Here is a 27956-nt window from a genome sequence, read left to right as displayed (position 1 = left end):
AACAAATGGGAGTCAAAATCAGGCATTTATTTAAAAAAAAAAACACCACTTTATTAATTAATATTTATTTATACACTAAAAGCATCATAATAATTACATGCAAAAAGTGCCGGAAGTAGAATTAATAATATCATAAATGAAAGTGTTATTCAACGGCTTATACTGGTGGGTGATCACTTTGATAACCTCCTGGGCGGCGCAGCCTCCCAAAATGGAGGAAACCGAATGGAGCTCCGCCCCTCCATACCTGCACACCTCGTGCACCCTTTCGTCCCTCAAGACATGCGAATAGCCCCATTCGTTAAGCAGTTTCCCTATGATACCTAGAAGTGTTTCAATGAAAAAGTGCCTTATACGGAAGTCATTTTATAGCATACTTTTTAATTTTAATATATCGGGCTCCACTTGGTCATCCAGCTGTCCGGGATAAGCGTTAAACTCCCCAAGGAACCTCTCCAAGCCCCTGAGCATCACATAGTAAAAGATCAAGCTATCAGGGTCTTCTAGATAAGAGCTCAAGTCCAGGCTGGTTTTTTCATATTCGTCTGCTATACAACTGCCCCTGATCAGGTGCAGTTCGCTCGAGTGTTTGCAGAAATACTTGACCTTAAATTTCACGGTTTTTAACCCTAAAGTCACCCTACAATCCGCTTGTTTTACCTCGCTATCAGTAATAGTGTCCTGAGGCAACCCCAAGTTCCTTGCCAGCTGCGTGGCCCTCCTATAAATGCTTTCCGCCTGGTTTTGAGCGTGTTTCTGATAAATATTCTGTAACGTGACGTAGCTCTGGGTATCTGCGGCCATGTCGGGCAGGGTGCCCTTTAGGGGCAGCGCCCCCTCTGCCTCCACCATTTCCCTTAAGGCAGAACACATGATCCAGAATTGGGAGCTCGTTTGGGTCAAGTTTATGCAGCTGTCGTCCTCCAATATGGCCTAAAAATCAAGTTTAAGCTGTAATTTTCAACGAGGGATAGTTTGGACGGACCTTCACGTGATCTGGCACCGCCCTAGTGTTCACACAAGTGTTGGCATAGTGCACCGCCTGCTCGAAATTCTCTTCCAGGATAAATCTGTTGTTGCCCTCCTCCGAGTGGCCGCTGTCCTTAATCATTTGCTTCAGTTGCTCCTTTTCCGCTCTGGTTTCCGGTAATTTACCTATAAACAGCATAAATTCACCTGAAATTGCCCCCAAACGGGTTCGAATGAATACCATCGTGGGCAGCCTTGAATTTATTCAGATAATAGTGCAAAATAGCCAAGGGGGGCACGTGGCTTTTCTCCTTCTGGTCCAGCTGCTCGATGTTGATGCTGTCCAGGTATTCTTTGAGGGCTGGCCACGGTTTGTCCAGCCTCAAGTCTGGACTCTCGCTGTCCGGGTGCGCCTCTATGACGGTGTGTTCTTTGATTTGTAAGCGGATGTACCCCAGGAAGCCTATGCTACGACATACTAGAAGGGGAACATCGCATTCCCAGAGGTGTCTCGAGAGAGATAGAAGAACCCTGTTGGAAAGGGTAGTGTTAACATATTGTGCTGTAAAGGTCTGTTTGGGTTAAGAGGGTCAAAATTATGAATTTTGTGCCAAATTGGCCAGGGTACCCCTTAGGAAATTGCCTAAAAAATTGTTTTTTGGGAAAACTATTGATTTATGAGAAAAATGCTTTAAACAAAAGTTGTCAAGCCTAAGGAGGGCTACCATTTGCAAAATATTTTTAATTTTTATATGAAGCTGTTTTCGGGAAAATCTTTAAAAACCGATTTTCTAATCTTCCTCGTTTTCTCCAAATCTATGGGGAAAATCGGGGGTTTTCTTCTACCATATAATTTTATGTGAGGATACCTACAATAAAGCTAGAATACCTTTTTTCTCTAACCCGGATAATAGAGGAGCTAGGAAGGATTTTCTAAAAAAGAACCGTTTTTGGGCTCAAAAATTTTGAAAAATAAAAAAAAATAAAAATGAAAATAAAATTTTTCTGAGGGTAGAAACAACGAACGGGGAATTGCAACGATCCTAAATGCGTTAAGGAAGTCAAAATTGAAGTTTACAAAAATTATATTTTTGTGAAAAATTGACAGGGGTATCCCCTAGAAAATTACCTTAAAAACAGTTTTAATTTTTTTTTGGAAAAACTATTGGTTTATGGGAAAAATGCTTCAAACAAAAGTTGTCAAGCCTAAGGAGGGCTACCATTTGCAAAATATTTTGAATGTTTATATGCGACCGTTTTCAAGAAAATCTTGAAAAACCGATTTTCTAATTTTCCTCGTTTTCTCCAAATCTATGGGGAAAATCGGGGTTTTTCTTCTACTATATAATTTTATGTGAGGATACCTACAATAAAGCTAGAATCCCTTTTTTCTCTAACCCGGATAATAGAGGAGCTAGGAAGGATTTTCTGAAAATCGGCCATTTTTGAGCCCAAAAAATTAAAAAAATAAAAAAAATCAACAATCAAAATAAAAATTTACCGTGAGCTAGAGGACCAAAATAGCAACAAAAAACCCTTATAAGACATTTCTCCAACTTTCCTACAAAAGCCATAACAAAATTATTATTCTCAAAAATTGGCTCAGACCTTAAGGAAACCCTGAAATACTGCAACAAATCACCTTAAAACCCATATTTATCCACTCTCACTACGCCACTGCTTATTATATCAAGCCTGCTATCAAAAAACCTTGAAATATTTATAAATGCAATATAAACAATTCATTTTTAAACAATGTCTCTCGCAAACAACATGACCAGACGTCTTGCCTCGACCGTTAACGTGGAAATAAATAAAAAGGGCGTAGCCCTGCTGACCATGCGACGCCCCCCAGTAAACAGCCTCAACTCCGATCTCTTAGGGGCCCTAAAAATCACCCTAAACGACCTGGAGAAGGAGCGCGTGGCAGGTGCCATCCTTACAAGTGCTTTAAAGACATTCTCAGCCGGCCTGGACCTCACTGTTCTCTATAAACCACATCCAGAGAAGGTTAAGGAACTGTGGAACAGTTTGCAAGACGCCTGGATCGCTCTGTACAGCTCCAGCTTCCCCACTGTAGCGGTGATCAACGGTCCAGCCCCTGCTGGGGGTTCTTTATTGCCCATGTGCTGCGACTACAGACTGATCGTGCCCAAAGCTTACCTGGGCTTAAGTGAGACCCGATTGGGGTTGATTTCACCCCCTTTATTCGCCGCTACTATGATAAACATCATAGGGAGGAGGCATAGCGAGTTGGCTTTGACTGCTGGGAAGTTGTTCTCTAGTGAGGAGGCTTTAAACGTCGGGCTGGTAGATGAAATAGTGGCGAGTAAGGAGGAGGGGCTGGACAAGGGTTATGACTTCTTGCAAGGGTTTAAGGACGTTTCTCCTTGGGGTAGAAATCGTTCCAAGCAAATGCTTAGAGGGAGGACCCTTAGGAACATGGTGGAAGGACGCGAGGAGGATTTGAAGGGGTTTGTGGAGATGGTGCAGCGACAGGATGTCCAACAATATATTGAGGACTATTTAAACAGTTTAAAGAAGACGTCACAGGATAAATCAGAAATAAAAAACACTCCTTAAATGAAATATTTACAAATTTATAAAAAAAACTCTATATAGAGGGTGAAACGATCTGAAATAAACATAAACGATTTAATTAAACTATTCCCCTTCTATCCTTAAGCAGTCTGTTTCTTCTTGAGGGCCTCTATGTACCTCCCCAACCCCTTCCGCACCTCCTCCTGCTGAATAGTGTTCAGAAACAGCTGCAAATCCTCCTCCCGATTTTTCACCAACTTCTGAATGGTCTCCCCTCGCACGATCTGCTTGGACATGCTCCTGGCCATCGGAGAAATCTTGGCAAAGCGATTTAAGAACCCTCGAGCCCTCTCCAACCCTTCCTCCTTACTCTGCACCACCTCATCGACCAATCCCACCTTCAAGGCCTCCTCACTGGTGAACAGTTTGCCAGTGGTGAGGGCCAGTTCGGTCGTTCTTTTCCCGATGGTGTTTTCCATTGTGTCGGCGAACCAGGAGGGGGCCACGATGCCCAATTGGGTCTCGTTCAGTCCTATGACGGTTTTTGGCACGATTATTCGATATTCACAACACATTGAGAGTAAACAGCCTCCTGCAGGGGATGGGCCGTTTATCAGAGCTACTGTGGGGAAACTGGAACCATATAAGGCGATCCAGACATCTTGTAAGGTGATCCAGAACTCTTTGGCCCTCTTGGGGTCCGGATTGTACATCTCCATGATGTCCAGCCCGGCCGAAAATGTTTTAAATGGGCTGGTGATTATTGCCCCCCTGCTTTTCTCCTTTTCCAGGGTCTTTAAGGTGTCTTTGAAGCTGGTGAGGAGTTCAAGGTTCAGACTGTTCACTGGGGGCCTCTGTAGGTTCACCAGGGCGATGCCACTCTGATCATTCACCTCGACACTCACTAAGCTCCCGGTGGAACTGTAGAATTTGCTTCGCAGGGCAGAAACTAATTTTCTGGACTTACATAAATTATTTAGGGCCATTTTAATTGATGCAAAAACAAAAACTAAATACTTTGGGCAAAGTTCACAGTCCCCTTATTATCTTTTAATGATTAAAACACCACTGCAACCTTGGTGGCTTGCAGGTTATATTCTGCAGTGTTGCCAAGATGTTTGAAATTCTAGTATGCAGTTGTACTTACTTTTCAGACAGCGCTGTGCCAATAACAACATCGAAATTCTTGAAGAAATTCTGGGTGTTTGATATGATATGCTCGGCAGACTCATCAATGTAGTCCCCCCTGACATCGGGGTTTAGCTCCAGAAGGCACTGGGTGGCCACCTGTGCCCTGGACAGTCCCACGGAGTCATTTTCTAAAAAGAAACTAATAAAAACAGTAGTAAATCCTTAGAATTTTTGGGTGTCATTAAGGTTTTCTTACTTGGATCCAATATCTTCTTCGGTGACCTTTTCACCATCCACAATAGTGAAGGAGCCTATGCCCGGTAGGACCAGGCTTTTAAGGATTTCTGTGCCCAGTGCTGTGGCATTTATTAAGCAAACTTTGGAGTTTTCCAGGAGTTTTTGACCATGGTCCCCCCAGAGTCTAGAAATGAATGAGAAAGAACTAATTGGATATATAGTAGTTAAAGGACCTCCTGAGGATGGATTTAGGTCCTAAAACATCTTGGTAGCCTTAACATTTCTAAACTATATTACTTTTGATGAAACTATATTGCAAGCTAATTTTTCTTATGAAAGTTCATGCTTATGTTGTGATAACTCTAAAAGTATTTGAGCTATTTGAATGAAGTTTACACTGCAGCTAGAGGATTTCGTGAAGAATGATTTGATATATTATACTTCCTCAAAGCATAAAAACTTTCTGAATTACAGACATTTTTGTCAAGCCAAGTTTAACTTGTTTAGCAAATATATTTACCTCAATTGTCGGTCATATTTCTTGCTTTTATCAGTCTGTTCTGGGGATTTTGGGGCCGGTGAGGACATGATTATCTAGTTTCTTCTATGCTAACTTATATATTTTTAAAATATCAAAACAAATAGACGTCAAACAGTTGTCAAAAGTGACTAGGGCTATAACCCCACTTCACCACGTGTGTTTTGTCAACAACACAGAGGACTGTGTGGTGTTTACTTTTTACTTTTAATTAGAAATAAATAGAGAAAATGACCACAGCAGTGAAAAAGGGCAACACCTTCTTCTATAAGGGTTGTAACTACTTTAAACAACGTCTAGTTTTGTCAGTGTTAAGTGGAAAACCTGTGAGAATCACTGATATCAGATCGATGGAAGATGATCCAGGTTTGAGGGAGTTTGAGATTAGTCTGGTGAGGCTCTTGGATAAGATCACTAATGGAACTATTGTCGAGTTGAATGAGACTGGTACTGCTTTATATTTTCAGCCAGGGTTATTGTTTGGTGGTACCGTTGAGCATGAATGTTGTATACAAAGGGGGCTCGGTAAGTAATGCATAACTTTCTTCTTATTAAAGGTAGAGACTTCATTCAAAGACTGGCATGTGCAGTTAGTAATACACTAACTTTTTTGTAACTAAAAGAAAATCTGAGAAATCAATGGTTTCTGAGAAAAATGGACATATATGTTTGTTCCTATTTTCATGGTTTTATTTTCAAAATTATTGATAACTTTTTTCCTATTGAAGATAGAGAGTTGATTCAAAGACTGACATGTGCAAAATATTACATAGAACTTATCCTGTAACTGGCAAAAAATCTGAGAAATCAATGGTTTATGAGTAAAAGTGGAATTTGTGATTTTTACCAATTTTGCACTTTGGCAATTTTTCAAATTTTTTGATAAGTTTTGTGCTATTGAAGATAGAGACTTGATTCAAAGACTGATATGTGCACCACATTATATAGAACTTATCCTGTAACTACAAAAAAATCTGATAAATCAATGGTTTCTACGTAAAAGGGAAATTTGTGATTTTTACCAATTTTGCACTTTGCAAATTTTTCAAGTTTTTTGATAACTTTTTTGCTATTGGACATAGAGACTTCATTCAAAAACTGACATGTGCACAAAATTATATAGAACTTACCCCGTAACTACAAAAAAATCTGACAAATCAATGGTTTCTGAGTAAAAGTGGAATTTGTGATTTTTACCAATTTTGAAGTTTGGAAATTTTTCAAATTTTTTGATAACTTTTTTGCTATTGGACATAGAGACTTCATTCAAAAACTGACATGTGCACAAAATTATATAGAACTTATCCCGTAACTACAAAAAAATCTGACAAATCAATGGTTTCTAAGTAAAAGTGGAGTTTGTGATTTTTACCAATTTTGAACTTTGGAAATTTTTCAAATTTTTTGATAACTTTTTTGCTATTGGACATACAGACTTCATTTAAAAACTGACATGTGCACAATATTATATAGAACTTATCCTATAACCACAAAAAAATCTGAGAAATCAATAGTTTCTGAGTAAAAGTGGAATTTGTGATTTTTACCAATTTTCCACTTGGCAAAATTTTTCAATAACTTTTTTGCTAGTGAAGATAGAGATTTGATTGAAAGACTGACATGTGCAAAAAATTATATAGAACTTATCTTGTACCTACAAAAAAACCTGAGAAACCAATAGTTTCTGAGTAAATGTGGAATTTATGTTTACTTCACAAAATTTTCAAAATGTTTGATAACTTTCTTATTATTCGTGATAAAAAGTTGATTCAAAGACTGACATATGCACCAACTTTGACAGTACTTATCCCTTAACTACAGAAAAATCTGAGAAACCAATAGTTTTTGAGAAAAATTCAAATTTAACACCTCAAATACTACACCTTTAATGACCATTATTTCCTTTCAGGTTATTACTTAGAAGCTCTCTTTATGTTAGGTTTTTTTTGCAAACAACCCCTTAACGTCACCCTAAGAGGGGTCACCACCAATAACATTGACCCTTCAGTTGATCTTATCAAAACATCCATGATCCAAACTTTAAAACGGTTTGTGCTTGATGACGAAGGGTTAGAATTAAAAATAAAAAAAAGAGGTAAGAGCTTTGACGGACTACTGACAAACTGTGACCATCAAAACCCATTTTTAGGTATGTTACCATTAGGAGGTGGTGAGGTAATTTTCAAATGCCCCATCAGGTCCAAACTAAGGCCTGTGCAACTCTTAGACAGTGGCATGGTAAAAAGAATCAGGGGCACCGCTTATGCTTTAAGAGTCTCTCCTGCCATGGCAAACAGAATGGTTGAAAAAGCCAAAGGGGTCCTGCTAAACTTCTTACCAGACATCTACATTAGTGTGGACCAATGTAAAGGCAAACAATCAGGTAAAAGCCCGGGCTTTGGGGTTCATTTGTATGCAGAAACCACTCAGGGGGTCATTTACTCTTCAGAACAGGTAATGCTATATTAAAGTTTTAATGAACAATGTTTTAAAAGTGCCCCTGTAGGTCTCCAAAGTTGTCTCAAATGGGGAAGAACCAGCGATTCCAGAAGACTTGGGTACTGCTGCGGCTCAAAGGCTTCTCTATGAAATTTATTTAGGAGGAGTAGTAGACTCCTCATGCCAAGCATTGGCGATTTTAAATATGGCCCTGGGGCCCAAGGATGTTTCCAAAATAGTCCTGGGGCCTCTTACTGAGTACTCCATAGGGTTTTTGAGGCATATAAGGGAGTTCTTTGGGGTTACCTTTAAAATTGAGCATTTTCAGGAGGAGGAGCGCGAGGGGACTGGCGCCGGGAAGGTTTTGTTGACCTGTGTCGGGATTGGGTATAGTAATATTAGTAAGAGAACTATTTAGGTGAATAAATATTATTTTTTAAGTTATGTTGGTTTTTTTGAAAATGTTGATTTTGCTTTTAATGATGGAGAGTTGATTCACAGGTTGGCATGAACAGTCAGGTATGTTGTAACTTTTATTTATCTATAAGGAAATTGAAAAGCGAATTGTATCTGAGAAGAAGTGAATTTTATCATTCGCATGCTTTGCAGGATTTTCAAAATGTTGAGTAACTTTTTTGTTATTGAAGATAGAAATTTGATTTAAAGAGTGACACGTCTACCAAGTTAAATAGAAATTATCCTGTAAATATAAAAAAAGCCGAGAAATCAAAGGTTTCTAAGAAAAAGTGGAATTTGTGATTTCTACCATTTTCACACTTTGCAAGATTTTCCATTTTTTGGATAACTTTGTTGCTATTGAAGATAGAGACTTGATTCAAAGACTGGCATGTGCACCAAATTATTTAGAACTTATCCTGTAACTACAAAAAAACCTGAGAAGTCAACGGTGTCTGAGAAAAATTGACATTTGTGATTTCTATCATTTTCACACTTTGCAAGATTTTCCATTTTTTGGATTACTTTGTTGCTATTAAAGATATAAAGTTGATTCAAAGACTGACAGGTACACTAAATTATTTAAAACTTATCCTGTATTTACAAAAAAATCCGAGAAATCAATGGTACCCGAGAAAAATTGACATTTGTGATTTTTACCATTTTCACACTTTGCAAGATTTTCCATTTTTTGGATAACTTTGTTGCTATTGAAGATAGAGACTTGATTCAAAGACTGACATGTGCACCAAATTATTTAGAACTTATCTTGCAACTACAAAAAAATCCGAGAAATTAATGGTTTCTGAGAAAAAGTGGAATTTGTGATTTCTACCCTTTTCACACTTTGCAAGATTTTCCATTTTTTGGATAACTTTGTTGCTATTGAAGATAGAGACTTGATTCAAAAGCTGACATGTGCACCAAATTATTTAGAACTTTTACTGTAACTATAAAAAAATCCGAGAAGTCAAAGGTTTCTGAGAAAAAGTGGATTTTGTGATTTTTGCCATTTTTGCACTTTGCAAGATTTTCAATTTTTTTGGATAACTCTTTTGCTATTAAAGATAGAAAGTTGATTCAAAGACTGACATGTGAACCAACTTAAATAGAAATTATACTGTAACTATAAAAAAATCCGAGAAATCAAAGGTTTCCGAGAAACAGTGGAATTTGTGATTTCTACCATTTTCACACTTTACAAGATTTTCAATTTTTTGGATAATTTTGTTGCTATTGAAGATAGAGACTTGATTCAAAGACTGATATATGCATCAAATTATTTAGAACTTATCCTGTAACTACAAAAAAATCCGAGAAATTAATGGTTTCTGAGAAAAAGTGGAATTTGTGATTTCTACCATTTTCACACTTTGCAAGATTTTCCATTTTTTGGATAACTTTGTTGCTATTGAAGATAGAGACTTGATTCAAAGACTGACATGTGCACCAACTTAAATAGAACTTATCCTGTAACTATAAAAAAATACGAGAAGTCAAAGGTTTCTGAGAAAAAGTGGAATTTCTGATTTTTTGCCATTTTCACACTTTGCAAGATTTTCCATTTTTTTGATAACTTTGTTGCTATTGAAGATAGAGACTTGATTCAAAGACTGACATGTGCACCAAATTATTTAGAACTTATCTTGCAACTACACAAAAATCCGAGAAATTAATGGTTTCTGAGAAAAAGTGGAATTTGTGATTTCTACCATTTTCACACTTTGCAAGATAATCCATTTTTTAGATAACTTTGTTGCTATTGAAGATAGAGACTTGATTGAAAGACTGACATGTACACCAAATTATGTAGAACTTATCCTGTTACTATAAAAAAATCCGAGAAGTCAAAGGTTTCTGAGAAAAAATGGATTTTATGATTTTTGCCATTTTTGCACTTTGCAATTTTTTGGATAACTTTTTTGCTATTAAAGATAGAAAGTTGATTCAAAGACTGACATGTGAACCAACTAAAATAGAAATTATCCTGTAACGATAAAAAAATCCGAGAAATTGATGGTTTCTGAGAAAAAGTAGATTTACTGATTTTTGCCATTAGTGTACTTTAAAAAATTTCCAAACTTGTCCACAACTTTTTTTCTATTAAAGATAGAGACTTGATTCAAAAACTGATAGATATTAAAGCTTATGGATGATTACGTTTGTCTCCCCTTGACTCACTATCCTAGAAAAAAAAACACCTTTTAGCAAAAACAAACTATTTATTGAACAAATCCTTAAATACAAATACTTTGGTATAACCTAGATGATCTCTCAAACGTCTCAAGACCCTAACCGATAACAAATTATCGTTAAATTAACCGTTAAAAAAAATTCAATACAAAAGTCTTTTAAGGCAGTACCGTCGTCATCCCGGTGTCTTTCCCCCGTAAAAATAAATAAAACGAAAAAAAACCCGAATAATTTAGAAACATTTGCGGTGTACGATGCCCGGGCCGGACTCGTCGTATTCCTGCTTCGAGATCCACATCTGCTGGAAGGTGGATAGGGAGGCCAGGATCGAGCCACCGATCCATACGGAGTATTTCCTCTCGGGGGGTGCGATAATTTTAATTTTAATGGTTGACGGAGCCAAGGCGGTGATTTCTTTTTGCATACGATCGGCGATACCGGGGTACATGGTGGTGCCTCCGGACAACACGGTGTTGGCGTACAAATCCTTCCTGATATCGACGTCGCACTTCATGATCGAATTGTAAACGGTTTCGTGGATACCGCAAGATTCCATACCCAGGAACGAGGGTTGGAATAAGGCCTCCGGGCACCTGAACCTTTCGTTTCCAATGGTGATCACTTGACCATCGGGTAGTTCGTAACTCTTCTCCAGGGAGGTGGAGTTGGCTGCCGTCGCCATTTCTTGCTCAAAGTCCAGGGCGACGTAGCACAGTTTTTCCTTGATATCTCGCACGATTTCACGTTCTGCCGTGGTGGTGAATGAGTAGCCCCTCTCGGTCAAGATTTTCATCAGGTAGTCAGTCAAATCGCGCCCTAAGCGAGTGAGTGAGTTTAAAGTTGAATGCAGGGTGATTGACTTGGTATATGGAAAACGGAACAGAGCGTTTTCCTAAAAATTCGGGAGCCATGGTAACAGACAAATGCTCTATCGGTCTAAAATGGGCAAGATTTCCGTACTTATTGATTTTAACCCCGCCTCACTGTGGAGACGGTGTAAGAAGAGAACATGTTTGATGATAGATCGTTTGGCCGTATGGGACCATGAGATTGGCCGGCGAGATCGCTAGATCTGACACCCCTTGATTTTTATTCAGTGGCTGTATTTTTTTTCCAATTACGAAATTACTTTAAAGCCCTTGAAGAAGCTTACTACAATGACTTCGAATGCTTGAAAACAACTGAAAGTAGCTTCAAATAACGGAAATCAATAAAAAAAATTACTTCAAGACCTTAGAGAAGGTTAAAATGACTTTAAACGCCTGGAATTAACTAAAAAATAAGTTTGATCCCATGAAACAAGTATGAAATGGCCTTAGATCCCCGGAATCAAGTAGAAAGTTACTTTAAATACTGGAAATCAAATAAAACATGATTTAAATGTTCCGGAAATCAAATAAAAAATTATTTCCTGGATAGAGATTTGATTCAAAGACTGACACGTGAACCAACTTAAATAGAAATTATTCTGTAATTACAAAAAATCCGAGAAATCAATGGTTCCTGAGAAAAATTGACATTTGTGATTTCTACCATTTTCACACTTTGCAAGATTTTCAATTTTTTTGATAACTTTGTTGATATTGAATATAGAGACTTGATTCAAAGACTGAAATGTGCACCGAATTATTTAGAACTTATCCTGTAACTACAAAAAAATCCGAGAATTCAATGGTTTCTGAGAAAAATTGACATTTGTGATTTCTACCATTTTCACACTGCAACATTTTCAATTTTTTTGATAACTTTGTTGATATTGAAGATAGAGACTTGATTCAAGGACTGAAATGTGCACCGAATTATTTAGAACTTATCCTGTAACTACAAAAAAATCCGAGAATTCAATGGTTTCTGAGAAAAATTGACATTTGTGATTTCTACCATTTTCACACTTTGCAAGATTTTCAATTTTCTTAATTTTCTGGATAACTTTTTTGCTATTAAAGATAGAAAGTTGATTCAAAGACTGACATGTGAACCAACTTAAATAGAAATTATACTGTAACTATAAAAAAATCCGAGAAATCAAAGGTTTCTGAAAAAAAGTGGAATTTGTGATTTTTGCCATTAGTGAACTTTATAAAATGTCCAAACTTGTCCACAACTTTTTTTCTAGTAAAGATAGAGACTTGATTCAATAAAATAAATACTGGAAATCAAATAAAAAATTATTTCCTGGATAAAGCTTAGCATAAGTTTACAATAACTTCAAATGCTTAAAAACAACCAAAAGTAGCTTCAAATACCGATGATCAATCAGATGATTCTTTGGAATACCTGGAATTACTTTAAAATTTCTTTAATTACCGGAAATACAATAAAAAATGATTTCCTGCATGAAGCTTGGAAGAAGCGTAACATTACTTAAGATGTAAATTACTTTCAAGCCGTGGAAGAAGCCTACAGTAACTTCAAATATCAGAAATCAAATAGACAATGACTTGGAATGCCTGGAATAAGTTTAAAATGACTTCAGCTCCCTGAAATTGAATAGAAAACGACTTGTAATGATTGCAAATACAATAAAAAATTACTTCAAATGCCTGGACGAAATAATAGTGTTCTACGTTCGGTTTTCCATATAAACGGTCATACGACCTTGTAACTGGGGAGTTTATATGGACTTACCGGCCAAATCCAGACGCAAAATGGCATGAGGGAGGGCGTAACCTTCATAGATGGGTACCGTATGGGACACACCATCTCCAGAATCCAAGACGATACCGGTGGTACGACCGGAGGCGTAGAGAGACAGCACGGCCTGGATGGCGACGTACATGGCCGGGGTGTTGAACGTCTCGAACATGATTTGGGTCATTTTTTCTCTGGAAAAGCATTAAAATTAAATAATTTCTCTAAAGGACCTAAATCAGAGCCTGTACATACCTGTTAGCCTTAGGATTCAAAGGGGCCTCGGTCAGCAGTATGGGATGCTCCTCGGGGGCGACACGCAGCTCGTTATAGAAGGTGTGATGCCAGATCTTCTCCATGTCGTCCCAGTTGGTGATAATCCCGTGCTCGATGGGGTATTTTAAAGTGAGGATACCTATAGGTCAAATCATTTTGAGCCCACGGACAGATGGTTGAGTTACAAACGAACCTCTTTTGCTCTGAGCCTCGTCTCCTACGTAGGAGTCCTTCTGACCCATGCCCACCATGACACCCTGGTGCCTCGGACGGCCCACTATGGACGGAAATACGGCACGGGGGGCGTCGTCCCCTGCGAATCCGGCCTTACACATGCCGGATCCGTTGTCGATCACCAGGGCCGCAACATCGTCGTCACACATTTTGCCTTATTTACCTGGAAAATGAACGTAATTCGATAGAACCGGGTTACGTCTACATCGGATTGACCTTTAAGCTAATTAGGATCCCTACATAATCCCCCCGTGAACCAATAATGATCCGGTATGCGCTCGATAGCCAATAATAGCCTATTGGTAATTGTTGTTCAGGTATTGCAGGCGCGCCAATAAAAAAAAACGTCATTTAATTAAAATTGATTCGGCAGGAAATTGTTTGGGTAAAAATAGGAGCGTGCGAGCATTCTTTAAATCCGGCTCGAAGGACCAATGGTAATGATCTGAGGTGTGTTTAAATAACTCACTTTCTATTGCGATCGATTGAAACTATGAATCAGTCACCATTTTGTCAGGAAGTTATGGTTAGAAATTAATAAATTGGGGTGCAAACGAGTTTATAAAAAACTTGAACCAAATATTACGCTTTAAAGAAAAAAAATCATTAAACTTACGTACAAGGGCCAACTCCCCCCTCAATAAAAAAAGATTACACTATTCACGAAAATCAAAAAATAAAACCGGTCACGTCCTAACTGCTCCTGTAACTACACTGACACCCCACCAATACTAACCTGTCAAACAAATTAGAAATTAGAAAAATAAAAAACACTCCGCGTGTGACTGAGTGACTCGGTTAAAGATAACGGGTCGAGTGAAGCCCACACCCGACGTCCAGATTATTTATAAGAAAATCCCTAACGTCAATTCAAATGCCTCTGGGAACCATTTTATGGTTGAGTGCACGTCGCGGCGCAGCCTATATATGGATAGGGGGATGCACTTAATCCCCCCCTTCCTTGCTCACTCTAATTAGAGTGCATCATAGATTGTTACAGTGACGTGATCTCCGATTGTTTCCTTTTATGGTGGTGGGGATTTTAGTTTTTACTTTTTGTAGTTTTATTTTTCTATAATTTATTAGGCCCTTTACCAGTCCCTTGAAGGGTTTCAATTATGCTACAACAGGATTAAATTTAAAATCAATTGGACTTCAAAATGACTTTCCCTTTCACTTAAAGTCTATTAACTGGTAAAAGTGAAAAATAACTGTGACCCTTAAGGACCTATAATTAATGCTAGGGTACTAAAATCCGTGACCGAAACCACATGTGGGCTTGGGCTTGTAAACATGAAACAGAAGGGACTTTAGGTCTAAAAATAGGGCTTTCGAAAATAGTGTGTTCTTTGTATGGTACCCAGTGTGCCTTTGTTTATTCGGCTTGGGGGGGTTATTTTTAACGATAAAAGCCCTGCTTGGGTCTCCAGAACGTCTGGAATATGTCATTTTATTCTGAGTATATTGTCTTAAGTAGTACGTTGAGGTATGGACATTGCTTGACAAAAGTGACTTTAGCTCAAAAAGTGTTTGACTTACAAAAAAGTATAACCCATGAGTTTGCTCCTAAAGAAACCCACTTCAATATCATAAAAACCCTATGAAAATCGGTACAGGATTTTTTGAGTTATAGTGAAAAATGCACCAAGAAGGCCAGAACGTCCATATTTCTTTAAACCTCACACTGGACTAGCCCAGGACATTACTGAATAAAAATGGTCTTAGCTCAAAAACTATTTGACTTACAAAAAAGTATAACCCATGGTTTTGTTCCTAAAGAAACCCACTTCAATATCACGAAAACTTTATGAAAACTCTTCCAGTATTTTTTGACTTATACTAAAAAATGCATCAAGAAGACCAAATCGTCCATATTGCTTTAAACCTCATACTGGAACAGCCCAGGACATTGCTGAAGAAAAGTGGCCTTAACGCAAAAAGTGTTTGACTTAAAAAAAAGTATAATGCATGGTTTTGTTCCTAGAGAAAGCATCTTCAATGTCATGAAAATCAGTACAGTATTTTTTGAGTTATGTTGAAAAATGCTCAAGAAGACCAAGAGGTCTATAGGTGTTTTTGGACCAGCCTAGGACATTGTTGAACAAAGGTGGCCTTAACTCAAAAAGTGTTTGACATACAAAAAAGTATAACCCATGGTTTTGTTCCTAGAGAAACCGTCTTCAATGTCATGAAAACCCCATGAAAATCAGTACAGTATTTTTTGAGTTATGTTGAAAAATGCGCCAAGAAGACCAAGACGTCTATATGTGTTTAGGCCTCATATTGGACCAGCCCAGGACCTTGCTGAACAAAAGTGGCCTTAACTCAAAAAGTGTTTGACCCAAAAAAAAGTATAACCCATGGTTTTGTTCCTAGAGAAACCTTCCTCATTCTGATCAAAACCTCATGGAGATCCAAGAAGTAGATTTTGAGTTATTTTAGAAAATGTGATTCTGAAAAAATCCTCTTTGGTGTGTACCATTATTCTTATGATGATCAGCTCCTAAAATTCATATTTAATTTTTGCTACACGACAGCAGACCCTTCTTGGAGGTCAAGTTTGGAGCTTCTTGTCGATAGCTATTGATCTACTTGAAATCAACTGATTATGATCAGGATATCACTTGCAGTAACTTGTAGTAGTGAGCTGGGTATTGCTCTACGTCAGCTAGAATCATTCTATGAACACTCAGGCCTAAACTGTTCATTTTAAAAGTTTCAATGTTCATTTTAGGATGTGTTCATCACATTGTGGGCGCCATCTTGGCGCCAGTTGGCGCACTGTCATAAATTTCCCGCGCTCGCCAGTTCGATCGAAAATAAAAAGAGAGATAAAACAGTTCGTCTCCCTCAGATGGCGCCCAAATACGTTTCATTTGAATTCTATGTATATATATTTATAGATAGAAGTGGGAATTGTATATTATGCTCTACTGTAGTTGGAATTATGAATTTTATTTATGTTGCTGGGGCTAGAGCATTAATACTTTTTGAAAGCCCCTGGTAAATTGTGTTATTTAATTTTTTTTATATTTTTTTTTTGATGATTATTTGTTGTTGATTTTTTGGGATGTTGAAACTTAAAATTGATGGAAATATGAGCACCCTGAGGAGCCTCGGAAAAAATCCGAAACGTCGTTGCTGCGTCAGCTACTGCGATAAAAATGAACAACCGAATCGGCCAATCGTTGAACCCAGCTTCAAGGTTATTTAGAGGTGAACGTAATCACTACGGTTTACCGCATGGATACGGCGCTGTTGCCGCATGATTTAGACATTGCGTGGCGACCTAAAATTAGAACAATGGTCACAGTTAACTGGGGGAGAACTCGTTTTTGAGGCACAGTGTTATGGTTGTGATTAGACCTTCCCTCTCTTATTATGGATCTGGTGATTAGAGCGGAAAGGTCTAATCACAGTAGTCTATAGTCATGGTGGCCGAATTAAAAAATATGTCATTTTTGACATTTAATATAATAAAAATCACCCTGTACATGGAACTTGGTAACCCTAGCAACGCCAGATTGTTTACATAGTGACGCCTATATATGCCATCAGTGACCAGCCGCCGCTGTCACATTTTGACGTTTGCTCATAAAAATAAATAAATAAATAAATGCTGAGTGAAACAGAGAAGAAAGAAATAAAAACTCAGCACTCGCGAACTGGGTCCGTGGGGTAGTGGTAGAGGGGCGCCGCACGAGAGTTCATATGCGCGTTGCACGTAAAACGGGCCGACAACGAATAAGCGGCAACCGCGCTTTATCGCTCGGTTCTCGGTCAGTCAGTTCATTTCTCGGCGTCCGTCTCGTTATTATACCGCCATTCGTGTTGTGAAAACCCGCGTTTTCCCTCCGATTTACCCGGTTTTTCTTGACGAAGACCATGCAGTTTTGACCTGCACACCCCTGTGACGTATTCGCACCGTGGTAAGTCACCTACATTCACTATTATAGCCTTAAAACGGGTGCCCACAGACATTTATTGTGGCCACATTCGGTCGATATCCGACGCCATCTTGATCGGTTCGGAGGGAGGGGGAAGGCGGCCATCTTGTCGATGATGCGCACATCGAACGGTTTCACCGTATTGTTTGATGCGTGAGAGATTTTACAAGATGGCGATGCGTAGCAGGGAATTTTCATATTTTTAATTAATATTCTTTAATTAATTATGCTGAGGTAATCTTTTTTTAAGAATAAAATGTGGTTTCTTCAGAGTCCTTTGGAGGAGAATAATGATTGAATATTGGACTGTAAACCGGTTTGGAACACGATCAGAATGTCCTTATCAGTATACGTTTATCAGTTTTAAGTTTGTTTGTTTGTTATTCAATTATATGCCTTCGTTCTATTAATATGTACAGATGATGATTTTGTTTGTTTCAATGGCCCTACCGCTGCCCAGATTTTGCCCTCATAAGTAATGTAAAATTTTTTGGGGCGTGGCCAGGGAAAATTAAACACAAATATGTAGGGAAAATTCTAAACTACATTAGAACGGTGTTCTACCGCTGGCCTCCATGGTGTTGTCTGTATAGGTCATAAACTGCTACTGCGCATAACAACAAAAAAAATTAAAGAATAAAATTAAATGAAAAATACAAAATGGAAACGTAACAAGCCTCGTTAAAGCGAATACGTCGATAAGTACAAGCGAGAAACGAGGCTGACGGGAGGTGGTGACCTCGAACCTCGAATAATATGCTGCGCCAGCGGAAAACTACGGTCGGACGGGCCCCACTTTCAACGTTTTACGAGGGGGAATCCGCACGTTGGAATTTATTAATAAAACGACGACCCGATCCGGCAACGTTGCTCCGAACGATTCGATAATGCTGATTATCCTCTTTATTCATCCGTTTCTCGTGTTGATTGGGCGCATGTGCAGCTCAGTCCTGGAAATGATCAGGGTGAACAGTCAAGTTCATCCTGTATATTCGCAATCTGGTTTCAAAAATTTCGCGAGGAATATTTCAACCATTTCCAAGAGCTAAACACAGAAATAAGGACAACAATAGATAGATAAACTGGACAAAGACAACGATAGAAACGAAATTTGGAATTATATAAAAAGATATAAAAAACAGGTTTAATATCAAAACCTACCCCTTCATTTAAATAAGGGGAAAGACGAGGTGTAGGATAGGGTTCAAAATTTTCAAATCTCTAACTATAAAAAATTTCCCGAAACATAGAGAGCGTTTCTAACCTCTACACTTTATTACATTAATTAATATCCCCTGGACAAATATGTCCATATCTCCAAAAAGTGTGTTCACGATGAAAGGAACAAGTTCATTTAAAATCCAGGTGTTTTTTCTTCTTTTATTTCACATACGTCGATTAGCATTGTCACTTGCTCGTTTATTGCAATAAAAATTTACCTCAAGTAGGAACTATGACCTCAAAATTAATTTTTTTCAATGGTACATAGTACGAGAGGCTCTAATTTATAAAATGCATAGAATGCAAATTGACCCAATAATTATAAGAATAACTGCGAGTTTCCTAAAGAACAGGAAAATAACAGTTGAAATTGAAAATAAAAAATCGGACGAAGAAGACATCAACCAAGTGTTTTGTCACCTACATTATTTAATGTCTTTATTATACATGATGTAGCTGCCAAGATAAATTGCTCTTTTTGCTGATGATGCACAGAACCTGAAGTTCAAGAGTACAAAACCATATTAATGAAATAAACCAATCTTGTAATAAATGGAACTAGTAATGTAAGAAGAAGAACCAGGTCAACAATTGAAAATAATGGAACAGAAGACAAAGGCGATTTAAAATATCTATAGGGGTAACGCTGGATACAAAATTACTATTTAATAAACAATGCAGTGAAGTCAGGAAAAAACTATATAAAGCAATAGGCCCATAGAATAATCCCATGCAAACTGTAGACCGATAGAATTGATCCCAAAAACAAGAGCAACAAGATTCTTTACCGAGGTAGTAGCAAGGGTGCCCTTGAGTACTAATATTGCAAATCTAAAACCAGAAAATCCCAACTTAATTAATGATATTCAATGCAATTATTGAAGCTAACGGAGACAAGGCGAATTGAGTAACCTCTAACTTGATGGCACGCAAAAAAAGACTTGTAGACTAACATTAGGATTAACTAGAGAATTGCAAGGTGGATCTGTTTACAAAATTAGGAATAGAATTCACTTCAAAATTAATCGTATCAAAAAGGCTGCAAAAAAAATATAAAAATTCTGGGTTGGCCCATAACCCAGGTACAAAGACATACATTCGAACCGATTACGAGGTAAGAAGAGAAAGGATGGAAGATATTGACCGCACAAATGTGGTGTTCCAAGAACGTGCTTATTGGCATCAATGTGCGGTTTTTTTCAGCACCATTTGGAGGCCATGGACAAAACATATCCAGACATTGGAAATATCTTTTAATATCCCGGTTTTCTTAACACAACTTTCACGTTTAAATGAATCTTGCTAGGACGCAGGTAGATTTTAAAAGAGACCCTAAAATCGTAGTTTTCTACCTGAGGGCCTTTTTGGCATCTACCCATTACAATAGACCTCTATAAACATTTTAAAAAAATCTTCTGGGTTTAAATGAAAGTCAAGAAAAAGTGTCCAATACGTCTGCGCCAAACCAATCATCATTACTATAAGCATTTGCATTTATCATATTTTTTTATTAACCGACACGACGTGGCAACGTGGGTAGGCAGCGGTTCCGGTTGGGTCTCGCCGCCCCTCCGCCTCACCGCCGCCTCCGATTGTCGTCATTTATTGCCTCGACTTACGTAATGACCTTCGACTTTGGTCGCCGTCTGTGACTTAATTCTGACCAAAAATTGTAATATGGGAGGCCATCTTGGTTTTACTGGACCCCAAGAAGGCCCGATTTAGCATATGTTGACTTTTGTTTTCGTTCCCTCCCTATTGTTTTAATATGAGGGAAAATCAATAAAGCCCCAGTCCGAATCCCTATTTAGGGCTTTACGCTGCTGCTGCGGCAGCTTCAAAATTTATTAAAATCGCTCCCGGAATGTCCGTGTGAAAGGGAATATGCGAGAGCCGGAGGAAATTGAATTTTCCAGACAAATAGACTTTTTTAACATAACTATTTCATGATTCCACAGTCTCTTTGTCAAATTTTCGTAGCACACCTGCGCAATAGAGTCACTAGAGGTCGAAAACGTAACCGATATCAAAGCCCCTTTGATCATGAATTTCAGTGTCATTCTTGTCAAATTTTCACTTGGACCACTTGGTAGTAGCCCCCCTCCTCACTTCTACAGTTGGAAACCGAACAAAGGAGACAAATTAAGGCCAAACAGGGGAATAAAAAAGGAGGTGACGCACGCGCGTTGTTGCCGTTCCGGCCGCTTATTTTTGACCTCGAACGCTTCACACGAGCCCCGACTCTCTCTGCTTGTTCCACGTTTTAACGTTAGTCGCTCGAGAAAGTATTGCTGCATTTAATTTTGAAATTTTTCGTACTTTCGTCTCACTATTCTGGTACAGGGTGTTTTCCGTAAGTATACGGTCCTATTGTGTCAAAACCTTTTGAATAGCCCTTGTAATAGACAAATATTGAAGCCACGCCCTCTGTCACATGATCACCTGGGTAATAATAAACACAAGGTCATGTGACACTTGTGTCAAAACAAACCCCCCTCCCGTAATTTGTTTATGACGATCAAAGATGGCCGTCAATACCAGGGAGAGTCAAAAAATGTTTTTCCTTTCAGGTTGATTAATCGAAATGCCGTCGATAGACCAGTGCGACGGCGCCTCGGCCTTGACCGCTCTTCCTTCGACCCTGGAAATTTTCGATAAATTCAAATCGGTCTCGGAAAATGGAAAACTGTCCGATTCCGAGGAGAGTTTCCATTTGCTACTGGACGACGACGAGACTGAGAGTACGTTAGTCCAAACACGTGAACGGCCCTTTTATAAATCGAAAACTCAATTTTTCAGATCAATCCAACGGGGGAACCCATAACGACGAGACTGAGGATGACATACTGAATAAATTCGAAACTAACACTCCGGAAAGTGATCTGCGCGCAGAGGAATCGTTTTTAAATGACGAAGAAGAGCAATGCTCTTCGAAAATTAAACTGAAAACTATCGTTAAAATCAGCTCGAAAGATGAAAACTACTGCGAAAGCCCAGAAGGGGAATTCAAGAGTCTTTACGAGGATGAAGTGGAGCCAGATCCGGCTTCTACACCAACCTCAGAACCGACGATGGAAGTAACCGAAGAAACTAACGGAGATAATACTTCTGAAGACTCCATGGGGATGGAGGAGGAAAACAATATCGCCAACTTAATCGATAAACTTGAGGAGGACGATAAAGAGGAGGAGGAGAAACCTGTTGAAAACGGAACCCCTATGGAGCAAGACAGCTGTGATATTGACGAAGCAACAGAACCTGAAAAGCAAGAAATGACTGAGGACGACAGAGAGGAAGCTACTCCACTAAAAACAGCCAAAGATGACACACCTGAGGAGGAATTAAAAAATGACGAAACCGCTTTGGAAAGTGACGCGAAAGATCAAGAGTCTAGTGATGAAAAACCTTTAGAAAAGGACCCACTTGCAGACGATCAAGTGTTTAAAGTACCAGAAGAATTACCCAAAGAACCACAAGAGTCGGACGACAAATCGAACGATAGAACTGAAGACGAATCGGATCTGTTGGACGTCACGATGGTGAGGGAAACGGAGGAGGACGACGCGTGCGCCATGGCGGACGCGATGACCGACATCGAAACCCGAACCAGCGAAAAATCCGATGAGGAGCAAAGTGAGGACCGCATGGACACCGAGCAAGAAACCAGCGATAACGATAAAGATTTTGATGATAACGCCATGAGTTTCGATGGGATGGACGAGGACAGTCATACTAGTTCAAGCAGTCAGACAAAACAAGAGAATAAAGTGGTTGAGGAGACCTCTGATACTTCTAATAATGCTGTTGAGGAGGAACTACCTGCTGAAGTAGAAGCAGTAGCACCAGACAAACCTGAAGAGGAGAAACAGGAAGAGATTGGGGAGGAAATGGCTGTGGAGCCTCCCAGTGCCAACGAAAATGACGAAGATCGGTTGGTGATTAAGGAAAAGGAGCAGTGCGAGAAGGAAACTTCTGAAAAAAGTGATAAAGTAGTATTAGTTGATAATAAAAAGACTGAGGAAGTGACCAAGGAGGGTGCCAAGGATGAAGGCGAACGTGTTGAAAATGCGGAAAAGACTGACCAAAATGTTCCAGAAACGAACCAAATCTCCCTAAATAAACGCGCCCACTTATCCATCGAAGAGGAGCCGGAAGAGGAGGTCCAGATTCCAAAAAAACCGAAATTAGTCACGGAAATTACCCCTGCGGCACCTCCCCCATCCACTCTGGACAAACTAAAAGTCCTCAGCGACTTCGCCAAGTTTATGCAATGCAAAAAACTGACTAGCAAACTGACCAGGTCGGACCTGGAACAGTTCTGCATTCAGAAAATCTGCGAGAGTCTAATGCTGAAGAGCACCGAGGGTGAGCTGCATCAGATGATAAGGAAACAGGAGAAAATAATCGAGAGTCTACGCAAAGACTTGGTGCAGCTCTCCAAGCAGTGCAAGGACCTGGATATCGTAAATAAGAAACTGATGAGCGAAATCCGGAATCCGAATGCGCCCAAGCGACCTCTGGTGCCGCTGAAGATCACCAGATCGGTGGGGTTGCAAGTGAGACTGAACCCTGGAAGTGATCCCAGTCAAAATCGGAATAAGAGGACGTCTATTGGCGGAGGCGTTACCCCCACCAACACGACCAGCAATACTCCACAAAAGCAGCAAACTCCGTCGCCTGTGGTTAATAGGAAAGTCGCTGCGCCTACGCAAAGTACTGTGGGTGCGCAACAGGCGTCGGTAGTGAGACAGGTAGGTTTTTTTTTTTTTGATTAAGAAAATTAGGAAATTTACCGAAAATGTGTTTTAATATTTTTACAGAACAAACTTTTTTGAATGGAACAAGATGAAAATTTCCAAAAATGTTTCCAACTTTTTTTTGAGGTTGGTTTTGAAACTTTGTTGACTGTTGAAACTACTCGTCTTCTAAGAGGCAGTTGTTAAATTAACTTTCTTAGTTGGTTAGAAGAGATTTTGGGTGCAAAAAGTAAATTTTGTTGTTGGGAAAATACCAAAATTGCCCTAAATATTGATTTTTTTGGAGTAGGTTCTTGAAACTTTCCAGATTATTATAATTAACGGTTTCCTTACTGGTAGTTTTTGAATCAAGTTTCTATGTATAGTAGAACAGATTTTGACCCCCAATAGCCAAGTTTTTCACATGAAAAAATCGATAAATGCCCAAAATTTTGACTTTTTTTTGGAGTAGGTTATTGAAACTTTCCAGATTATTATAGTTAACGATTTCCTTACTGGTAGTTTTTGAATCAAGTTTCTATGTATATTAGAACAGATTTGGATCTCCAAAAGCTAAGTTTTTTACATGAAAAAAATCGAATAATGCCCAAAACTTTGACTTTTTTTATGAGTAGGTTATTGAAACTTTCCAGATTATTATAGTTAACGGTTTCCTTACTGGTAGTTTTTGAATCAAGTTTCTATGTATATTAGAACAGATTTGGATCTCGAAAAGCTAAGTTTTTTACATGAAAAAATCGAAAAATGCCCAAAATTTTGACTTTTTTTTGGAGTAGGTTATTGAAACTTTCCAGATTATTATATTTAACGGTTTCCTTACTGGCAGTTTTTAAATCAACTTTCTATGTATAGTAGAACAGATTTTGACCTACAAAAGCCAAGTTTTTCACATGAAAAAATCGAATATTGCCCAAAATTTTGACTTTTTTTATGAGTAGGTTATTGAAACTTTCCAGATTATTATAGTTAACGGTTTCCTTACTGGTAGTTTTTGAATCAAGTTTCTATGTATATTAGAACAGATTTGGATCTCGAAAAGCTAAGTTTTTTACATGAAAAAATCGAAAAATGCCCAAAATTTTGACTTTTTTTTGGAGTAGGTTATTGAAACTTTCCAGATTATTATATTTAACGGTTTCCTTACTGGCAGTTTTTAAATCAACTTTCTATGTATAGTAGAACAGATTTTGACCTACAAAAGCCAAGTTTTTCACATGAAAAAATCGAATATTGCCCAAAATTTTGACTTTTTTTATGAGTAGGTTATTGAAACTTTCCAGATTATTATAATTAACGGTTTCCTTACTGGTAGTTTTTGAATCAAGTTTCTATGTATAGTAGAACAGATTTTGACCCCCAATAGCCAAGTTTTTCACATGAAAAAATCGATAAATGCCCAAAATGTTGACTTTTTTTTGGAGTAGGTTATTGAAACTTTCCAGATTATTATAGTTAACGATTTCCTTACTGGTAGTTTTTGAATCAAGTTTCTATGTATATTAGAACAGATTTGGATCTCCAAAAGCTAAGTTTTTTACATGAAAAAAATCGAATAATGCCCAAAACTTTGACTTTTTTTATGAGTAGGTTATTGAAACTTTCCAGATTATTATAGTTAACGGTTTCCTTACTGGTAGTTTTTGAATCAAGTTTCTATGTATATTAGAACAGATTTGGATCTCCAAAAGCTAAGTTTTTTACATGAAAAAATCGAAAAATGCCCAAAATTTTGACTTTTTTTTGGAGTAGGTTATTGAAACTTTTCAGATTATTATAGTTAACGGTTTTCTTACCGGCAGTTTTTAAATCAACTTTCTATGTATAGTAGAACAGATTTTGACCTACAAAAGCCAAGTTTTTTACATGAAAAAATCGAAAATTGCCCAAAATTTTGACTTTTTTTTGGAGTAGGTTATTGAGACTTTCCAGATTATTATAGTTAACGGTTTCCTTACTGGTAGTTTTTAAATCAACTTTCTATGTGTATTAGAACAGATTTTGTCCCCCGAAAGCCAAGTTTTTCACATGAAAAAATCGAAAATTGCCCAAAATGTTGACTTTTTTTTGGAGTAGGTTATTGAAACTTTCCAGATTATTATAATTAATGATTTCCTTACTGGTAGTTTTTAAATCAACTCTCTAAGTATATTAGAACAGGTTTTGTCCCCCGAAAGCCAAGTTTTTCACATGAAAAAATCGAAAATTGCCCAAAATTTTGACTTTTTTTCGGAGTAGGTTATTTAAACTTTCCAGATTATTATAGTTAACGGTTTCCTTACTGGTAGTTTTTGAATCAAGGTTCTATGTATAGTAGAACAGATTTTGACCTCCAATAGCCAAGTTTTTCACATGAAAAAATCGAAAATTGCCCAAAATTTTGACTTTTTTTCGAGTAGGTTATTGAGACTTTACAGTTTATTATAGTTAATGATTTCCTTACTGGTAGTTTTTGAATCAACTTTCTACGTATATTAGAACAGATTTTTAACCCTAAAAGCCAATTTTTTCACATTAAAAAATCGAAAATTGCCCAAAATTTTGACTTTTTTTAAGAGTAGGTTATTGAAACTTTCCAGATTATTATAGTTAACGGTTTCCTTACTGGCAGTTTTTGAATCAACTTTCTATGTATATTAGATCAGATTTGGACCCCCAAAAGCCAATTTTTTTACATGAAAAAATCGAAAAATGCCCAAAATTTTGACTTTTTTTCGGAGTAGGTTATTGAAACTTTCCAGATTATTATAGTTAACGGTTTCCTTACTGGCAGTTTTTGAATCAACTTTCTATGTATATTAGATCAGATTTTGACCCCCAAAAGCCAATTTTTTTACATGAAAAAATCGAAAAATGCCCAAAATTTTGACTTTTTTTCGGAGTAGGTTATTGAAACTTTCCAGATTATTATAGTTAACGGTTTCCTTACTGGCAGTTTTTGAATCAACTTTCTATGTATATTAGATCAGGTTTTGAGCCCCAAAAGCCAAGTTTATCACATGAAAAAATCGAAAATTGCCCAAAATTTTGACTTTTTTTTGGAGTAGGTTATTGAGACTTTCCAGATTATTATAGTTAACGGTTTCCTTACTGGTAGTTTTTGAATCAACTTTCTATGTGTATTAGAACAGATTTTGTCCCCCGAAAGCCAATTTTTTCACATGAAAAAATCGAAAAATGCCCAAAATTTTGACTTTTTTTCGGAGTAGGTTATTGAAACTTTCCAGATTATTATAGTTAACGGTTTCCTTACTGGTAGTGTTTAAATCAACTTTCTATGTATAGTAGAACAGATTTTGACCTACAAAAGCCAAGTTTTTCACATGAAAAAATCGAAAATTGCCCAAAATTTTGATTTTTTTTTGGAGTAGGTTATTGAAACTTTCCAGATTATTATAATTAATCATTTCCTTACTGGTAGTGTTTAAATCAACTTTCTATGTATAGTAGAACAGATTTTGACCGTAGCCGATCGATAGTTCTAGCCTGAACACTTATCCCCGCTTCCATCGATATCTCACAACAGAAGCCGAAATCATGCGCGGCGACGACCGCTTCGCCACAGAATAAACGATCGTTTATTCAGTGGCTTCGCGATGGCTTTCGCGCTGGAGCACATGTTTTACGTTGATTCGAAATAATATTTTACTGCAGTTGTTATTGTAGTTTATAGTAAGATTACGCTTTTAAACTACCAAACTATTTTGATACTCGCTTTGAGTTTTAAAAAGAATAAAAATTCGGTATTTAAATTAGGTGAGTAAAATAACAATTTCATTTTTAACTTACATTTTACAATCTTAATTTTATTTAGAATAATGCCTACCTCTTGCTGCATTCCTGGGTGCAAAAGCAATTATAAAAATACCGAGAGAGTTACCATTTTTCGTTTTCCCAATGACCCGGCTCAAAAGAAAAGATGGTTAGAATACATTGAAAGAGACGACGTAGTGATAAAAGAATCATCAAGGATCTGCATAAAACATTTTTCTGAACGTTTCATTATTCGTGAGGATATAGTGGCTAGGGAGGATGGAACAATTTTAAAGGTTTCTCGAAAAAGAGTAAAGCTGTCAGAAGATGCCTGCCCTACAATATTTGAGAATCAGCCATTCACAACCCATACCTCTACAAAAAAAAAGGTTAGACGGGGTAGACGAATTTGAAACATTTATCATATACCTAAAAATACGTAATAATAAAAAAAATTTATTATCTTGTAAAATGTAAAATATTAGGTCTCGCGGTATCTCCACTTAGTCGTTCCACTGTGCGGCGTGCGTCACCAAATCTCGGCTTCAATTTTGACGCCACGAAACCAGTGTCACGGCTAGAACTATCGATCGGCTACGTTTTGACCCCCAATTGGTAGTTTTTAAATCAACTGTC

At 37.8% G+C, this 27956-nt stretch overlaps 6 protein-coding genes and 1 long non-coding RNA gene across 9 annotated transcripts; 4 read left to right on the top strand and 3 right to left on the bottom strand.

Annotated features, from left to right (window-relative positions):
* Positions 1-49: 49 nt before the first annotated feature.
* Positions 50-5542, bottom strand: LOC126747365 (nedd8-activating enzyme E1 regulatory subunit). The gene is made up of 8 exons (XM_050455943.1): positions 5399-5542; positions 4898-5062; positions 4658-4840; positions 1211-1500; positions 986-1155; positions 661-933; positions 378-606; positions 50-323 (listed from the first exon to the last, which is right to left on the bottom strand). The coding sequence occupies exons 1-8, from the start codon at positions 5464-5466 to the stop codon at positions 94-96; spliced, it is 1608 nt and encodes a 535-aa protein (XP_050311900.1). The 5' UTR covers positions 5467-5542; the 3' UTR covers positions 50-93.
* LOC126747369 (enoyl-CoA delta isomerase 1, mitochondrial-like) lies at positions 2708-3654 on the top strand. The gene has a single exon (XM_050455946.1). It carries the CDS (start codon positions 2725-2727, stop codon positions 3550-3552), a length of 828 nt encoding a protein of 275 aa, XP_050311903.1. The 5' UTR covers positions 2708-2724; the 3' UTR covers positions 3553-3654.
* On the bottom strand, positions 3549-4595 carry LOC126747367 (enoyl-CoA delta isomerase 1, mitochondrial-like). Its single transcript, XM_050455945.1, has one exon. The coding sequence runs from the start codon at positions 4494-4496 to the stop codon at positions 3651-3653; it is 846 nt and encodes a 281-aa protein (XP_050311902.1). The 5' UTR covers positions 4497-4595; the 3' UTR covers positions 3549-3650.
* LOC126747366 (probable RNA 3'-terminal phosphate cyclase-like protein) lies at positions 5496-8299 on the top strand. The gene is made up of 4 exons (XM_050455944.1): positions 5496-5941; positions 7326-7511; positions 7566-7870; positions 7923-8299. The coding sequence occupies exons 1-4, from the start codon at positions 5647-5649 to the stop codon at positions 8271-8273; spliced, it is 1137 nt and encodes a 378-aa protein (XP_050311901.1). The 5' UTR covers positions 5496-5646; the 3' UTR covers positions 8274-8299.
* Positions 8300-10513: 2214 nt separating this feature from the next.
* Positions 10514-14548, bottom strand: LOC126747716 (actin, muscle-like). Its single transcript, XM_050456509.1, has 5 exons — positions 14382-14548; positions 13605-13808; positions 13391-13550; positions 13133-13329; positions 10514-11320 (listed from the first exon to the last, which is right to left on the bottom strand). The coding sequence occupies exons 2-5, from the start codon at positions 13792-13794 to the stop codon at positions 10737-10739; spliced, it is 1131 nt and encodes a 376-aa protein (XP_050312466.1). The 5' UTR covers positions 13795-13808; positions 14382-14548; the 3' UTR covers positions 10514-10736.
* Positions 14549-17226: 2678 nt separating this feature from the next.
* Positions 17227-23603, top strand: LOC126747715 (FK506-binding protein 5). 2 transcript variants are annotated; one of them, XM_050456506.1, is made up of 3 exons: positions 17227-17574; positions 21384-21554; positions 21613-23603. In XM_050456506.1, exons 2-3 carry the CDS (start codon positions 21398-21400, stop codon positions 23586-23588), a joined length of 2133 nt encoding a protein of 710 aa, XP_050312463.1. In that variant the 5' UTR covers positions 17227-17574; positions 21384-21397; the 3' UTR covers positions 23589-23603. The 2 variants fall into 2 exon arrangements, with proteins under 2 accessions (XP_050312463.1, XP_050312464.1); XM_050456507.1 differs by lacking the exon at positions 17227-17574 and adding an exon at positions 21039-21166.
* A 1782-nt stretch (positions 23604-25385) lies between these two features.
* Positions 25386-27950, top strand: LOC126747410 (uncharacterized). Of its 2 annotated transcripts, XR_007664186.1 has the most exons (4): positions 25386-25481; positions 26291-26452; positions 26939-27323; positions 27382-27950. It is a non-coding gene; the product is annotated as an uncharacterized LOC126747410 (long non-coding RNA). The 2 variants fall into 2 exon arrangements; XR_007664185.1 differs by lacking the exon at positions 25386-25481 and having other exon boundaries at positions 26062-26452.
* Positions 27951-27956: the final 6 nt, after the last annotated feature.

This window comes from Anthonomus grandis, chromosome 19 (genome assembly GCF_022605725.1).
Source record: "Anthonomus grandis grandis chromosome 19, icAntGran1.3, whole genome shotgun sequence".
Classification (NCBI taxonomy): Eukaryota; Metazoa; Arthropoda; class Insecta; order Coleoptera; family Curculionidae; genus Anthonomus; species Anthonomus grandis.
Note: the sequence above shows the minus strand (reverse complement) of the source record. Positions and strands in the feature narration are given on the sequence as shown.

Bases quoted from the DNA above. Each gene is read 5' to 3' on its own strand.
- LOC126747715 (XM_050456506.1), top strand. From the start codon at position 21,398: ATGCCGTCGATAGACCAGTGCGACGGCGCCTCGGCCTTGACCGCTCTT. The intron at 21,555-21,612 runs GTACGTTAGTCC...TCAATTTTTCAG, and splicing joins GGACGACGACGAGACTGAGA to ATCAATCCAACGGGGGAACC.
- LOC126747369 (XM_050455946.1), top strand. From the start codon at position 2,725: ATGTCTCTCGCAAACAACATGACCAGACGTCTTGCCTCGACCGTTAAC.
- LOC126747365 (XM_050455943.1), bottom strand. From the start codon at position 5,466: ATGTCCTCACCGGCCCCAAAATCCCCAGAACAGACTGATAAAAGCAAG. The intron at 5,063-5,398 runs GTAAATATATTT...ATTCATTTCTAG, and splicing joins AAATATGACCGACAATTGAG to ACTCTGGGGGGACCATGGTC. The intron at 1,501-4,657 runs GTAAGTACAACT...CCTTTCCAACAG, and splicing joins GGCACAGCGCTGTCTGAAAA to GGTTCTTCTATCTCTCTCGA.
- LOC126747366 (XM_050455944.1), top strand. From the start codon at position 5,647: ATGACCACAGCAGTGAAAAAGGGCAACACCTTCTTCTATAAGGGTTGT. The intron at 5,942-7,325 runs GTAAGTAATGCA...ATTTCCTTTCAG, and splicing joins TTGTATACAAAGGGGGCTCG to GTTATTACTTAGAAGCTCTC. The intron at 7,871-7,922 runs GTAATGCTATAT...GTGCCCCTGTAG, and splicing joins TCATTTACTCTTCAGAACAG to GTCTCCAAAGTTGTCTCAAA.
- LOC126747716 (XM_050456509.1), bottom strand. From the start codon at position 13,794: ATGTGTGACGACGATGTTGCGGCCCTGGTGATCGACAACGGATCCGGC. The intron at 13,551-13,604 runs GTTCGTTTGTAA...TTTGACCTATAG, and splicing joins CGAGGCTCAGAGCAAAAGAG to GTATCCTCACTTTAAAATAC. The intron at 11,321-13,132 runs GTAAGTCCATAT...TCACTCGCTTAG, and splicing joins TTTGCGTCTGGATTTGGCCG to GGCGCGATTTGACTGACTAC.
- LOC126747367 (XM_050455945.1), bottom strand. From the start codon at position 4,496: ATGGCCCTAAATAATTTATGTAAGTCCAGAAAATTAGTTTCTGCCCTG.